Source organism: Gymnoscopelus microlampas (assembly GCF_963454915.1).
Source record: "Gymnoscopelus microlampas genome assembly, chromosome: 15".
Taxonomy (NCBI): domain Eukaryota; kingdom Metazoa; phylum Chordata; class Actinopteri; order Myctophiformes; family Myctophidae; genus Gymnoscopelus; species Gymnoscopelus microlampas.
In genome coordinates, this window is record NC_139952.1 from 45330214 (window position 1) to 45346227 (window position 16014).

Genomic DNA, 16014 nt, shown 5'->3' on the forward strand with positions numbered 1-16014 from the left:
CAACAGCGGTGCGCCGATGGCCACATGAACTCGTTCAGTACCGATGATGAGGAACACGTAAAAAAGCCCCGAGTGCCAATGACGTGCGACGCGTCAAAACAGTGTTTTCAGTGTTTTACGCTAGATGGCGTTCTTCGCCATCCTATGAGTCATCCTATGACTTCCAGAGAAGAGTAGACCCCGGAAATAACATGATCAAAACAAACCCAGCCCCGTCCCATCTAAAGTTAACATGTATTTTAGAAAAATACATTTTCTCTGCTTTGTTTTTTTCCCCTGTGTTTTTTTTGGCGAGAACTAAGCTATATTCAACAGCCAATATTTAAAGGACGGCTCTTGGGAAAAAATGCTCAAAAACGCCGGCACTGCATGGCTGCAGACTGTTCTGAAAAACTCTTGGCAGTGAATGAGTTGAGGGTGCTTCATTTAAATGTGTCCCAAGTGTCTCTCTGTCTCAGGCTACTTATCCTATTTTACCGGGACTCTTCTTAAAGCCAGGTGTGAACGGTGTCTTAGCACGGTTGAATGATCGAGGGAAAACGTTTCTCAACGTCCGGTCCAGAAGCCCAACCAGGGTCACAGACCCATGGATTTAACCCATTAAGACCTGAGGCCGCTTCTAAACATTTTCTAAATTCTAAAAAACATTTTTTTGAAAAAAAAATCGAAAAAATATTTTTTCACGATTTTTCAAAAATAGCAGATCTACAAGCTCATAGCGCGGCACTCGGTGCCGCGCTATGAGCTTGTATATCTGCTATTTTTGAATAGCCAAAGAAATCTAAAGTGACACAGATGCGTTCCAGGTCTTAATGGGTTAAGCAAAAATAAAGACCTCACGACAAACAAGTCCTCTTATGCGATTTCTGAAACAGTGTGGAGAAAAAAAAGCGCCACACACACTAGCACTGTTTCCTAAACAATTAACAGAATTATATGTAAAATGATGTTTTAGCAATATTGTTCCTGCAGTTCTTCAACTTTAATCTATGAGGGTTACAGACCCGTTAAAGGGTCTATTTAGACCCCCTGGTGGTCCCCAGACCCGACGTTTGAGAACCAGAGATGGAGGTATCATCGAACACAGCCCAATGCTCAAAACGTTCAACACGGCAAAGCAGCTAGAGGTTGCCTTCTCCCATGGATGTGTATTTATGTATGCATGTATATATATATATATTATACACTATAAGTTGGCGGCTGGAGGTTATTTGTACTTTTACTGGCCTTTGTACGGGTTTGTGTTGTGACTTGGGGAGTCCCCCTATATTTTTAGGGGACAGTTCACACAAAAATAAAAAAAAGACAAAAAAAACAAAAAACGACATAGCTCATCACAAGCTGCCCACCTCCGTCAAAAAAAACACTTCCTTTAAAAACTCACCTCCCCCTCTTTAAATGGTGTTTTCAATATGAAACAATGGACCCACCCATGTCAGATTCTAACATTTTACATGGCTTTAAGCTCAGTCTCTGGTGCCTTTTTTTCCGTCCCAACCACCTGAACAATGGAGAGAGAGTGAAGAGGGAGGAAGTTATGCGTGTGTGAGAGAGAGAGAGGGAGAGAGAGAGAGAGAGAGAGAGAGACACACACACACACACACACATACAGGGAGTCTTCTGCTCTGAAAACAAAGAGGATGGAGTGTTAGTGATGTGGTCGGCCCTCCTCCTCCATGCTACTTCAACACCAGGTGGAGACCCTCTCCCAATTCATCTGCAGAGAGAGAGAGAGAGAGAGAGAGAGGGAGGGAGAGAGAGAGAGAGAGAGAGAGGGAGGGAGAGAGAGAGAGAGAAAGAGGGAGAGAGAAAGGGAAGTTGTGTTCAGTCCAGTGTTGATTTCGTCAACTAAAACTATGATGAAAAATGTTCGTCGACTACCTTTTTTCACTGACGAAAACTAAATTAAAACTAAATAAAAACTACGCAATGATGACTAAAACTAAGACAATGTTGTCAACAAATAAAAACTTGACTAAAATGTTAGTGAGGGACTAGTGGAGAAGAGATCCAGTAGAACTAAAAGACAAGTCATTTTATGTTTGGTTGCACTCTGGTGTTGCGCTCTGAAAATAGCAGATCTACAAGCTCACAACGCGTCACGTTGTGAGCTTGTAGATCGTCTATTTTCAGCGTGCAACCAAGTGTAAAATCAGCCATTACGACGCCATCAAGGCACCAACAAAATACATTATAGTCGTCTAAATCAACTGTAGATTTAGTCGACTAAAATCTTATGATATTTAGTCGACTAAAACTAGACTAACAGTAAAACATTTCAGATGACTAAAATATTCAAAAGACTATGACTAAAACGATCAAAATGTGCATGAGTGACCTGAATATTGTCACTTTTGGGCAGAAAAACTGTCCAAAACTGTTACTTTTCAGGAAATGGAAAAAATAAAAACCATGTAGTTATTATTTAGTCATAAGCTCTTGTTAATACATTTCATTGCTTAAATATCTATAAAGCCCACAGACAGACTATTAAATTGGTGTGTTGGGTTCCTATTCTGCCATGCTCAGAGCTTGTAGATCGGCTAATTTGCGAACCGTTGCACATTGCAAGTGTGAAACAGGGCATTAACTTATGGAAAAGAAGAGAGATAAAAAGTTTCTGCCCAACAGTTTCTGTCTACAAACGGTGGAACATCAAAAAACAGCCAGATTAGAAGGTGGCGTATTGGGGACTCACCTTTGAGAATGTGGATCAAAAAACAGCTCTCGTCGGGCAAGTTGTAAACCATCTGGAGAAGAGAAGAGAATTAAGGCGATGGAAACAATGGTGGAAAGTCTTGATGACTTTCTGAGTTTGCATTTATTTTTGATGGGTGTCTTGGACTGTGGAATGGCAGGAGGGTGGTATGAAAAGGGACAGCAGTGGGCTGCGTAACAGAGGAGCTTTATGCAAACCACATGCAAATGGGGGCTGCCAAAGACCCCTGCAGCTGCCATGACGAGTTGTCGACGATGACGTTGATTACAGGGTTGTTGTGGACGTTTACTGAACAACAACGGTCGACCTTTTAGGTCGAAACGTGTTTTTACAGAAGGGAACAGAAAATTCAACAAGATTGCCAAATAGACATCCAAAAACACAGAAAGACAGAGGCCTCAAAAAGACTTTTGCCTCAATTCGGGCGGGTTGAAGTAACTGATTAAATAGTATTCATTAATGCGGGTCCCCCTGCGAATGGTCCACAGACCCCTTGGGGGCTGGGGATATTTTGCACGGATATTAACACATTCCATGCCAGAGTTTAATCTCATAATGTACTCACCAGTGCCAAGGTTTTATTGTTGTTTTTTTGTTTTTTTCATGTCGCCATAGACCCCGCTAAATCCGTTCAAAATGCGCGTTCATTTGGTTCTACACACACAGGGGATCTGTGTGCGACGAGCAGTTCAAACCGCGTCCCCTTACGTTCCGCCATCTTGAAGCTACAGCGGTGAACGCTAGACAGTGATCAGCGAGGGGAAAAACAACAACCGAGATAATCGACTTTAAAACCGCATCCCAGACAGGAAGCGGATACGATCGAAAAAAAACAGAACCCGTTTAGTGCACTTTTTCGAATTAACGCGGATTTTCAAAATATGAACAGTTGGCGTAGATATACGCGATTGGCACGTGGCGGCTTTTAATCGGTTCACGTAGATCTACGCGACTGGCAGTCAATGTGTTAATGCGGAACCCCCTGCGAATGGTCCACAGACCCCTTGGGGGCTGGGGATATTTTGCACGGATATTAATACATGTGCGCCTTGAGATTCTGACTTGTCATTTGTTGTGCCCTGGGCAACATTTGTGCAAATCTTTGAATATATATATTTTTAAAGCTAACATTTGTAACTCAAATCTTTGCTTCTGGGGGGTCCCTGGAACAAAATATTTTTAGATGGGGGTCCGCGGCCAAATACATATCATTTTGGGGGTCCTTGACATGAAAAAGTTTGAGAACCACTGGTCTACACGAACACATTTGGCCCGTGTTCAGGGGAGGGAAGCCGGGCGGGGAGGAGGGTGATAACCAGCGGTGGACATAACTGGTGCGCAGGTGCGCATGCGCACCCAAAATTAAAAATGAGCACCACATCAGACGACGTGAGGCGCTTTTGCGTACCAACAGCTGGGACAGGAATTTCCAAGCTTTTATTTTTTAGCTAAACTAAAAAATAAAAGCCTGGAGATCGAGCCTAGGAATTTACTTCCTGAAGCCACACTCACAAAATCACGCTAAAAGCACCCGTCGGCCCCATGTACAGCCAGTAGGCGCAGGGGGAGAGATGCATGCTGCACGTGATTGTGTGTGTCTCGCCTCGCCTCGCATTGCCCCGCTGCGTGCACGCAGCCAGCAGCGGCTGTTAGAGGCACTCATCACCGATGATGAACGCACCGTGATGGTGCAAAATATGCCGCGAACGTCCCAATCTGGCGGATAAAAGCAGCGCAGCACAGGGCACCAACCTTGGGGGCTTCACCAAACGGTGTGAGAGAAAAAAAAGCGGCGAAAATCGGCGGAATTTGCAAGCAGAGCGTCCTTTTTTTTTCTCGCGTAGCTGCACAGCCCCCCCCCCCCCGTTGACTAAACTGTCCGGTGGGCACCGTGCTGACAGCCCCCCCCCCCCCCCCGTTGACAAAATGGGACGGGACCATTTATTTGTTGCGCACCAAGTCACATCTCCAGGTGCTCTTCTGAGTACTAGACCTAAAAAGTTATGTGCACCCCTGGTGATAACGGTCATTACATGTACTCCTACGGGCTGGGGGGGGGGGGCGGCACCTGTCAGCGGGGAGTGTTGGGCGGGAGGAGTAGGACAAATGCTCTACGTCCTCCTGGTGGGGGCTCCTCACTGGCAGGTGAGTCAGCAGGATACGACAGCAGTGACAACACAGAGATATGTGTGGGGAGGAAATAAGTGGCATAGTGATGAAATTAGGGAGAAAAAGGGGGTAAAAAATCAACAACAAAAGAAAACACTGTTGTATTACCTGGTCGCTAAGCAGGATATGGATGCCGGTGGGACCCTGTCGGTACACCTGGTTGATGTTCCCCAGAGGAAGGCTGCACACGCTGGCCATCTTACGGATCAGCTCTGCTGCCGTCAGCTCCTCCAGGTACAGAGCATGATAGACTGAAAACACACACACACACACACGTTTATATTACTATACTTGCAAGGACAAATGTCACATCTAATTTGTACTGTTGTACTGTAGATCTGCCATTGTTTTGGTGCCCAACCCCAGCGCGCCACAAGGTATAAATCAGCTCAACTCCAACCTGAACCCAAACCCAAACCTCTAAATCAGTGGTTCTCAAACTTTTTCATGTCAAGGACCCCCAAATTGACACTTATTAGCCCGCGGACCCCCATTTCAAAAGATATGCCAGGGACCCCCATAAGAGGAGTTTTTTTTTTACGGCTCTAGCAGTAATTCTCAACCATTTGAATTTCAAGGACCCCCAGTTTGACATGCATTAGGGCTACAGACCCCCATTTAATGGCATTTCTATCACTTGGACCGCAATTTATATTGTAAAATCTATGTCAATTTAACCCTGAGAGTGTACAAATGGAACCAAATGGACCCGTTAGGGTCCATTTGGTACCATTTGTACACTCTCAGAGTTACAGACCAATAAGGGTCCATTTGGTGCCTAATCTATCATTTAGCTGGGGACCCCCTAGAACTCCCTCAAGTACCCCTGGGGGTCCCCGGACCCCACTGAGAACCAATGCTCTAAATGCCTAAACACAACCTGAATATTTTCCCAATTTTTAAGCCTAACTCAAAAAAATATTGCGTTAACTTTCAAGGAACCATTTCTCTTGTAAAGGATCAAGAACATTGTCCTTGCAATGTCCATTTCTCAAGTTCTACTATACTTGTGGGGACATTTGGCCCTCACGAGTATAGCAACACTAGTACACAAACTAGCCAGCTTGGTGCTGAGATACAGCGACCCCGTACATGCGCCATGGAACACTGCTAGCCTCTAGCCAGGCACAGAGAGCCATGATGGAACACTGCTAGCCTCTAGCCGGGCACAGAGAGCCGCGTACCGTATAAATTGGACGGGTTGCTGTGGTCTCCATTCTCGCTGTTACACCGTCTCTCCAGCAGGGGGCTCTCAGTTGCAGACTCCTGACAGACGTACAACGTCAACCTGGGACGCACTGACCTGTGTGCACACACACACACACACACACACACACACACACACACACACACACAGACAGACACACACACGTTAAGCAACAAGCATGTTTATGGCTGAAATGAAAATTGTGTCTGCTTTCTGTCATCACTTCCAATTTCACTTGTTTAATCTGTATCCTGACTGAGTTCTCTATCCTGATTGAATAAAATTGTTATCCCGAACCTGAAAATGCATTTTCTGTTTAATAATATTACTGAATATTTAATATTACTGAACAAACACTCTATAGCAATGAGTACTATTAGAATATAGAGCTATTTAACACTTATTTTAATCAAAGAAAATCACTTTAATATTACATCATCATTAAAATGTTACTGTTTTGCCATTTGGGGTCGCAATATCCTCACTAATATACAGGCAATATCCTCACTAATATACAGGCAATATCCTCACTAATATACAGGCAATATCCTCACTAATATACAGGCAATACCCTCACTAATATACAGGCAATATCCTCACTGATATACAGGCAATATCCTCACTAATATACAGGCAATACCCTCACTAATATACAGGCAATATCCTCACTAATATACAGGCAATACCCTCACTAATATACAGGCAATATCCTCACTAATATACAGGCAATACCCTCACTAATATACAGGCAATATCCTCACTGATATACAGGCAATACCCTCACTAATATACAGGCAATATCCTCACTAATATACAGGCAATATCCTCACTAATATACAGGCAATATCCTCACTAATATACAGGCAATATCCTCACTAATATAAAGGCACGATTCAAATCACGAATAGCAGACACCACTCATTTATATGAGTATATATAATGTATATACACTGGAGTAGTACATAGGGCTCTATACTTAGTTGACCCTATTCCCACGGGCCCTATACATACAGTAGTTGACCGTATTCCCACGGGCTACACAAAGTACCTTCATCGAAAATAGACCGATAGCTGCAGTTTTCGGCGAATGTTGCCTCCAGAATAGGAATGCTAAGGTTTCAACGGTTAACATGTTTATGGTTGGTTGTGGTCGACCAGGGGTGCAATGCTCAGTGGACGGGGTTGCACGCCGAGCAACCACTTATTTGGCCAGGGGGACGCGCAGGCACATGCACGGATGTGCACGCGAGGTGCACGAGCGTGCATGCAAGAATGCGTTCCACCCGATCCGTGCGCCGAGCGAGTACCTGGCTACTTAGCATAACAATAGCTCAGGTCGTCAGGTGTGTTAAACTACGTCCTCACATACACTGTATAAGATTGGAGGTGTCATCTTTCTCACCCTCGTCTCAAACTCTGTCTGCCCCCGTATCTCCATCCCGCACTCCTCTCTTCTGTCTCACCCTGACTCACTCACCCCCCCCTCCCGACACACACACACACAGCCACACACACACACACACACACACACACACACACACACACACACACAGCCTCCTTCCTCAGTGCGCTTGTTTTTTTCTCCTCAAAATAAAGTAGTTCAAGTAAACAAGTTGTCTGATTATTTTACGTTTGCTTTAGTGTTTGTGTGTACAACAATGTCTTTAATTGAATTAACTTAAACTAGAAAAGTAAATACAAACTAAATTAACAATGTAACTGACTACATTTAAAACCAGTAAGACTCCCTAATCGGGAGATAAGCGACCGTAGGTCACATGTATACAGAAGAGGGCTGTAACGGCGATTGGTTCCTAGTTGTGTGGGCAATGTATAGTTTTGTTTGGTGGTCTAAGAAATGTGGTGGCAGGCATGTTGATGGCATGAGTGTAGACATACTGTGTAGTGTGTAGCAATTTGCGTGTTTTTAGGGGCAAAACTGTAGGAGTAGTGGGCAAAAATGTGTTGTGAAAAGCGGCCTGAAGGTGGCGCTAGAAGAGGGCCATGTGAGAAATTAGGTGTGGGGTGTCCGCGTTGCCTTGGCGGACGAATAGGTACCGGCCGCGGCTCTCCCGGACGCTCCTAGCCCGAGTTACGGCATTTTATGTGAGCTGCAGTGGCAGGGGGTCCTCCACTGGGGGCGCCACCACTTTTGCATCCGTTCTGGAGCACCAGGAGTGGGTGGTCCCCGGGAATGCCCCGTGAGCAGCCCCGTTGGGGTGGTCATTTGGTAATTTGTCCACATGTGCTCATTTTTTACACTTGGGGGTCCCCGAGGCAGCTGGGGGTCCCTGGAGCTCCGGGGGTCCTTGGAGGGTGTAGTTTGGCAGGTAAGGAGTGTGTGTGCAAAATCTGGCATGGATCGGGGCAACGGGTGCGGAGATATGAGCAGGGCAAAAGTGTGACGGACGTGTGTGACGGAGGGACGCACGGACACCTGGAGCAGGTTTCTATAGTAAATGCGACCTACGGTCGCAACAATCATAATGCTGGTCGGAGCTGTTCTGTGAGCAGTGCGCACTGAGCACATGAGGGAACATTTATGTGCGGGAGGGCGTGCACGGGCGCGCGTGCACGTGCCGTCATTAAAATAGAGAGCAACCACTTCTTAAATGAGCATAGCATCACTGTGGTCGACCCACCTGGATTTCAGAGCGTTGTAGAGCCTAATGCCGTCTGCCGGCCCACAGATCTGGACCAGGTCTTCTCGTGTCAGCTTCAACAAATCAGAACCTACACAGGCAGCCAAAAAGAAAGCATTTATTGCTGCACAAGTTGGTTAAATGAATGGGAAATACTGTGAACAACAGTCGTAGTCAGTTATTTTGGGAACAAAATTCGCCCACTCCCCCATCTATTTGTTTCTCCCATCGACAGTCAGCTCCATGCACAATTTTATGCTCCTTATCATGGGAATTAATTCAAACCAGTGGTTCTCAAACCTTTTTAAAAGGTAGGGTAAGTGATATTTTTTGGTTAAAACAAAAAGTATTTTGTTAGAAGGTTAAAACACTATATTCTGATAGTAATCATTGCTATAGAGTGTTTGTTCAGTAACAGGAGTCTCCCTGTCTCTCCAGCTCTTTAATAAACAGAAAATACAATTTCTGGTAGGTGTCAAAATCTCAGCCAATCAGGAGAAAGTACCCATTTTTAAGCTTCATTTTTATAGTGTTCCAGTTCCAATGTTGCCTGCTCATTTCTTAGTGTCATCACTTCCAATTTCACTTGTTTAATCTATATCCTGATTGAGTTCTCTGTCCTGATTGGATAAAATTGGAAATGAAACTGAAACTGGAACGAAAATGCATTTTCTGTTTTATAAAGAGCTGGAGAGACAAGGAGACTCCTTTTACTGAACAAACACTCTATAGCAATTAAACCCCTCTTTCTCTCTTTTCTTAAAATTGCTAAATACAACGAGCAAGTAGGCTACTTACCATCGATAAATTGATTATTTGCATTGCAAACCGATTCGATACAAAGCCAAACAATACAATGTTTTGCTGTTTGCATATCGATACAGTAGATCGTTGAAAATTAACATAAATTTTTTGATGCAGTTACTATATCGTTACTAAGGGTTCCAAATGGAACCCTTAGTGCACAAATAGAACCCAAACGGACCCTTGTGGGTGTGTATGTGAGAGGCACTGTGTTGTTGTGTACCTGAGAAGTGAGAGAAGACTCGTGCGTACGAGTTGAAGCGATTCTTCAGCAGCCATTTCTGCGTGTCCTGTATGGAGGCAGTGGGACTCAACTGCTGTAAGAAACACCAGAGAAAAACTAAAGCGTCAAACCCCACGGCACAGCGGGCTCACCTCGATTCACAGTCACACCTGTTCCGTCTGTGACATTACGGCTAAAATCTCTATCTAGATTTATAGTTTATAGCAGGGGTCTTCAACAGGGGGCCCGGGACCCCTAGGCGGTCCTCAGATTTACTACAGGGGGTCTGCCAAATCTTTGTGTGATATATATATTTTTTTACATTAACCACTTGAACCCTAGCATCACTTTTCTGAGGAGAACTTCAAAATAGCAGATCTACAAGCTCACAACGCCTCGCGCTGCGAGGCGTTGTGAGCTTGTAGATCTGCTATTTTTTGGCAAAGAGGTATAGGTGTAGAGGGAAAAAAAGAGCAGCAAAAAGAGCAGCAAAAAATGTTTAATCTGAAACACAATATAGAGGGGGGTCCCTGCTTCATCTCTCTCTCAGCTAGGGGGTCCTTGGCCTGAAAACGTCGAAGACCCCTGGTTTATAGAATAGTTTATTTGCATGGTGATAATGAGATGTCACCATTGGATATCTTTCAGCTTTTCTTTTCTTTTTATAACTCTGTGCTATTGAACTGTGTGTGGGTTTTACAAAGTTTGAGCCAATGAAAAGTATTAACCCTTTAAGACCTGAAGCCGATTCTACATGTCTCCTAAATCCCAACGGTTTTCTGAAAAACGTATGTTTCTATATCAGTGGTGCTCAATCTCTTTCATGTCAAGTATTTAGCCGCGGACCCCCATTATTGTGTTCCAGGGACCCCCCCAGAAGCAAAGATTTGAGTTAAAAATGTTCGCTTTAAAAATATATATATTCAAAGATTTGCACACATTTTCAAAATGTTTCAAAAATTTTAGCTCAAATCTAAAAATGACAGTTCCAGGTCTTAATGGGTTAAGAAGTCAGACGGGAAATAAATCTCCACATTAAAAGCTAACTCCACTGAGCTGTATCTGGGTAAAGTGATGACCAGTAAGACTCCCTAATCGGGAGATAAGCGACCGTAGGTCACATGTATACAGAAGAGGGCTGTAACGGCGATTGGTTCCTAGTTGTGTGGGCAATGTATAGTTTTGTTTGGTGGTCTAAGAAATGTGGTGGCAGGCATGTTGATGACATGAGTGTACACATACTGTGTAGTGTGTAGCAATTTGCGTGTTTTTAGGGGCAAAACTGTAGGAGTAGTGGGCAAAAATGTGTTGTGAAAAGCGGCCTGAAGGTGGCGCTAGAAGAGGGCCATGTGAGAAATTAGGGGTGGGGTGTCCGCGTTGCCTTGGCGGACGAATAGGTACCGGCCGCGGCTCTCCCGGACGCTCCTAGCCCGAGTTACGGCATTTTATGTGAGCTGCAGTGGCAGGGGGTCCTCCACTGGGGGCGCCACCACTTTTGCATCCGTTCTGGAGCACCAGGAGTGGGTGGTCCCCGGGAATGCCCCGTGAGCAGCCCCGTTGGGGTGGTCATTTGGTAATTTGTCCACATGTGCTCATTTTTTACACTTGGGGGTCCCCGAGGCAGCCGGGGGTCCCTGGAGGTCCGGGGGTCCTTGGAGGGTGTAGTTTGGCAGGTAAGGAGTGTGTGTGCAAAATCTGGCATGGATCGGGGCAACGGGTGCGGAGATATGAGCAGGGCAAAAGTGTGACGGGACGTGTGTGACGGAGGCAAAAGTGTGACGGGACGTGTGTGACGGAGGGACGGACGGACACCTGGAGCAGGTTTCTATAGTAAATGCGACCTACGGTCGCAATAACATAAGGACACATTGAAGTGTCTGACCATGTATAAAGTCACCATACCAACTTTGATGAGGCAATGTTGTGTCCTGAAAAGATTATATTTTGGACATAGCTGGTTTCTGCCCGACAGCAGAGATATGATAATGCAATATGATAATTAACCACTATATAATCTATGCTCCTAACCCAATATTTAGTGCCCAATATATTTTGTTGTATGACAAATAGGGGGAAAAAATGATGATCCACCATATGTCACACTATGCAATGTTGTAGATCTGATATTTGCCATTATGGAATAATATTTTTTTTAAATGACATGCTCAAAATAGGGACACCAGGTTGATAGTGGTTAATTACTAGTTCAGTGACTGATCGTTTACACCTGGGGTTTTCAACCAGTGGTCCGGGGACCACCAGTGTTCCTTGAGGGGGTTCCAGGGGGTCCCCAGCCAAATTAATAGTTAGCAACCAAATTGACCCTTATATGTCTGTAACTCTGAGTGTACAAATGAAACCAAATGGACCCTAACGGGTCCATTTGGTTCCATTTGTACACTCTCAGAGTTAAATGAACACTGATGATGGTGATACAGTGTAGATTGGGACCCCCAAGAAATCTTAATGGTTGAGTCTCTGGCATATCTCTTCAAATGGGGGTACCCGGGTTAATATTTGTCAATTTGGGGGTCCTTGAGGCAAAAAAGGTTGAAAACCACTGGTTTACACTATTGGTGTCAACATCTAGGCAGTCATTTACAAATGAAAGAAAAGTGGTATCATGAGACGTATAAAACATGTGTTTGTGGTTTGACCTTATGACCTGCAGAGAGAGTGGAGACATACCTCTGATGTGCAGAGGCTGCCAGGGTCCACCTGGTGATTGGGTGACGACGAGTCACTGGAGGACGATAGATAGCTTTTAGACAAGAGTGTTGAAGAACATCAATGGGATTCAGCGTTTATTAGACCTTATGCCAAATGCGCACACACACACACACACAGACACGTTTGCATTACTACACTTGTGAGGACATTTTAGGATGACGATTTTTTTCTTTTATGTTGGATAGTTTTTTACTCCCAACCAAAAGGCCCCAGAACCACGGAGGATTATTGAAGCCACAGAATCTGATATTGACACATTTAGGACGTTACCGGGCACGCTTCTATCGTCTGAAACGCTAGTGCGCTCTGCTCTATTGTCTCGAACGCTGGAGCCAATCCCAGGAAGAAGAGTGTACTTCTGGGTTTAATGCGCTTGTGAGCAGCTTTCATTGAAATGAATAGAGAGTATGCACCAAGGGGCAAGTCTTAGATATTTACGATGAGGCCGACACGGAAGCTTATAAATGGCCAGAGTGGCGCTGTTTTACCCTGCGCCGACCTGCGGTGTCAGAAAGAATTTATTTTAACGCAAGTGAATGGGTTTTTTGACAAACTTTAGACTAGATTTTCTTACTGTAATAAAAATTGTCATGAATTCTATATGCTTCCAGTCGCTAGTTTAAAGTCTCCTTTCAATCATCAGGATATGCGTTTTGCTAAATTATGGTCCTATTTATTATAAAATTGACGATAAAGTAGGCTATTCTCTAGGAGGGGCGGGATGATTTGATTGACAAGCTACACAACCAATAGCATTCATTCCCCGCCCCCGCTCTTGATTGACAAGCTACCCAACCAATAATGGTCTGGTCTCATTCTGCAGGATATGACGCGATATTGAAAGATGGTGGACCTACAGTCTTGGAACAATCGGCTTCATTTTCGGTCTGTAGAAATCAGCGGAGTGGCTTTGTCCATCTCATTTATACAGTCTATGGTATGCACATGCCTCACTTTTTCACCGGGATACGCCCCCCTCATCTAGACTGAGTGGCAAAATATTAAGCAGCATGGAGCATTGGGTGTTTGGAAGCGCTCGTTGGAAATCTTCCAACGGTCATTTCCTGAGTACCACCCGTTTCTAATTTGGCCCTCACAAGAATAGTAATACAAGCACACACACACACACACGCACAGTTACCTGTCCAGTACGGTGGATGCTGTGTAGGTAGAGAGCGGGGCGGAGGTGAAGGAGGGGCTAGCTGCCTGGTTGCTGCTGACGTATGCGGTGTCCGGCCATGGAGAACACTGGGACAACACACACACACACACATACACACGTTCATAAAGGCCACAGTTACATGAGTGGGCTCACACTCACACACACACACACACACACACAGTAGGTGCGTTCACACCGGACGCGATAAGAATCAAACGCTTAAATCGCGGGAGTCGTGTCGGACCTATTCATCTGGTTGTCGGCAGGATCTGTGGTGGTGGTGGTTTGTTTGTTTGTTTGTTTGTTTGTTTGTTTGTTTGTTTGTTTGTTTGTTTGTTTGTTTGTTTGTTTGTTTGTTTGTTTGTTTGTTTGTTTGTTTGTTTGTTTGTTTGCGTGCGTGCGTGCGTGCGTGCGTGCGTGCGTGCGTGCGTGCGTGCGTGCGTGCGTGCGTGCGTAAAAAAGTTCGTCGACTACCTTTTTTTCACTGACATATATTGACAATTTCATCAACAAATAAAAACTAGACTAAAATGTTAGTGAGGGACGAGTGGAGAAGAGATCCAGTAGAACTAAAAGACAAGTCATGTTTTGTTTGGTTGCGCCACAGGTCTGCTGAAAATAGCAGAACTACAAGCTCACAACGAGCTTGTAGATCGTCTATTTTCAGCATGCAACCAAGTGTAAAATCAGCCATTACGACGCCATGAAGGCACCGCCAAAATACATTTTAGTCGACTAAAACTAAAACTAGACTAAAACTAAAACATTTCAAAATATGACTAAAACTAAACGGAAATGTATTCAAAAGACTACGACTAAAACTAAATCAAAATGTGCTGTGAAAATCAACACTGGCTTGTGTGTGTGTGTGTGTGTGTGTGTGTGTGTGTGTGTGTGTGTGTGTGTGTTTGTAAAGCACAGTAAAACAAGCGAGCACAACGTGCGTGTTCACCAGAGACACTATAACCATTCACAAGTGTTGAATGTATACAGTTTATCTCAGGAAATCCACACACGGCAAACAATAAACTACTTCTCCAACTGGGTCTTCCTGCATTGGATATTCGCTATATTCGTTCGTTCATATTCGCTATATTTTTCGTGAAAACCGCTCAAGTGGCTTCGGGTGTAGAAGCAAAATAATGTCCGCTGTCGTGTCTTTACATCAACTTAACAGTGAATGGTGTCGCTCAATAGATTGTTAGCGCGTCCGGTGTGAACATACCTTAACTAACCACTCAAACTCTATATATTTCATTGACCAGGGTCCCCTAGGGATCTACTACGTATGTATACTTTGCCCCTCTTTTATCGCCCCTCGACACCAAACCCCCTTTGCTGAAAATAGCCGATCTACAAGCTCAACAACGCGTTACCAGCTCAGTGGCCTTGAGGTTTTAAAGAGTGTCCATCCAGAGATTGGGAGGTCGGGGTTCGATCCCTGGCCGGGTCATATCAAACATTATATATATTTTAAAAAAAGGTACCCAATGCCTCCCTGTTTGACACTCCGCACCGAGGTGGTTGGATTGGGGGGCAAGTCCCTGTGACATACTAGTATCATTTCCAGGGGCGTGTACTTGTCCATCAAGTCGCCTAACGCTACAGAAACGTTAAAAGCGTTTATTTTTTTCCCCAGGCTTTTGTAAACCATTTATTCACCCAGTGCCAATTTCCTATGTAATCCTGGGCGCTACTCTCCCTCTGTCAGCCTAGGGAGAGCACAGAACTGAGCTCATGCCTCCTTCAAAGCATGAGGAGCTAGCAAGCCGCTTCTTATCACCTGACAGGGGGGGGGGGGTTTCCCCGGTAGGACGTAGCGCGTGGAAGGAACATGTTATTCCAACCAATTCCAAGTTTTTTTGTGAGGGTACCTACCCTAGGAGACACGGGGAGAACATGCAAACTCCACACAGAGTAGGCCCTTTCGCCAACCCCACCTAGGCTATGGGCACTGATGATGCGGAGGAGAGGACACGCCCCCAGTGCCCACAGCGTCCCCGGTGGGAATCGAACCTAGGACCTTCTAGCTGTGAGGCACTACGTTGAAAGCGTTTTGAACTTGTAGATCGGCTATTTGCGACTGAAGTCCTCCTACTGTGACATCATGCCCAGACTAGGAGACTCTAGGGTTCATGTAGTGAACACTGCAGGACACTCCACACTACTCTGGTACTAGGGAGAGTGTGTGTGTGTATGTGTGTGTGTGTGTGTGGGGGGGGGGGGGGTTAGGGGTGTTTGGCAGTGGGAGAAAGGAGACCTTTCTGCTTTTAGAGGCAGCATCTACCCCGCTCTACAACAAAAGAGGAAAAGCCTTAGCTCTGGTCCATAGCGTTAGAAGGAGTTCTCCTTAAGGCT

At 45.0% G+C, this 16014-nt stretch overlaps 1 protein-coding gene across 7 annotated transcripts in view; it reads right to left on the minus strand.

The window, feature by feature from the left end:
• The window catches only part of ubp1 (upstream binding protein 1), a 39252-nt gene that overhangs the window by 1583 nt on the left and 21655 nt on the right, over positions 1 to 16014 (minus strand). For 2 of the 7 annotated variants that reach the window (XM_084079669.1, XM_084079667.1), the window contains exons 9-16: positions 13636 to 13742; positions 12453 to 12525; positions 9765 to 9858; positions 8738 to 8828; positions 6073 to 6191; positions 4997 to 5139; positions 2699 to 2750; positions 807 to 1717 (exon numbers count right to left, since the gene is read on the minus strand). In XM_084079669.1, coding sequence (XP_083935795.1) covers positions 1680 to 1717; positions 2699 to 2750; positions 4997 to 5139; positions 6073 to 6191; positions 8738 to 8828; positions 9765 to 9858; positions 12453 to 12525; positions 13636 to 13742 — 717 coding nt within the window. In that variant the 3' untranslated portion in view covers positions 807 to 1679. Of the gene's footprint in view, positions 1 to 806; positions 1718 to 2698; positions 2751 to 4996; positions 5140 to 6072; positions 6192 to 8737; positions 8829 to 9764; positions 9859 to 12452; positions 12526 to 13635; positions 13743 to 16014 lie in introns of those variants that run through there. The other 5 variants (XR_014602369.1, XM_084079668.1, XM_084079671.1 and 2 more) reach the window with 5 other exon arrangements.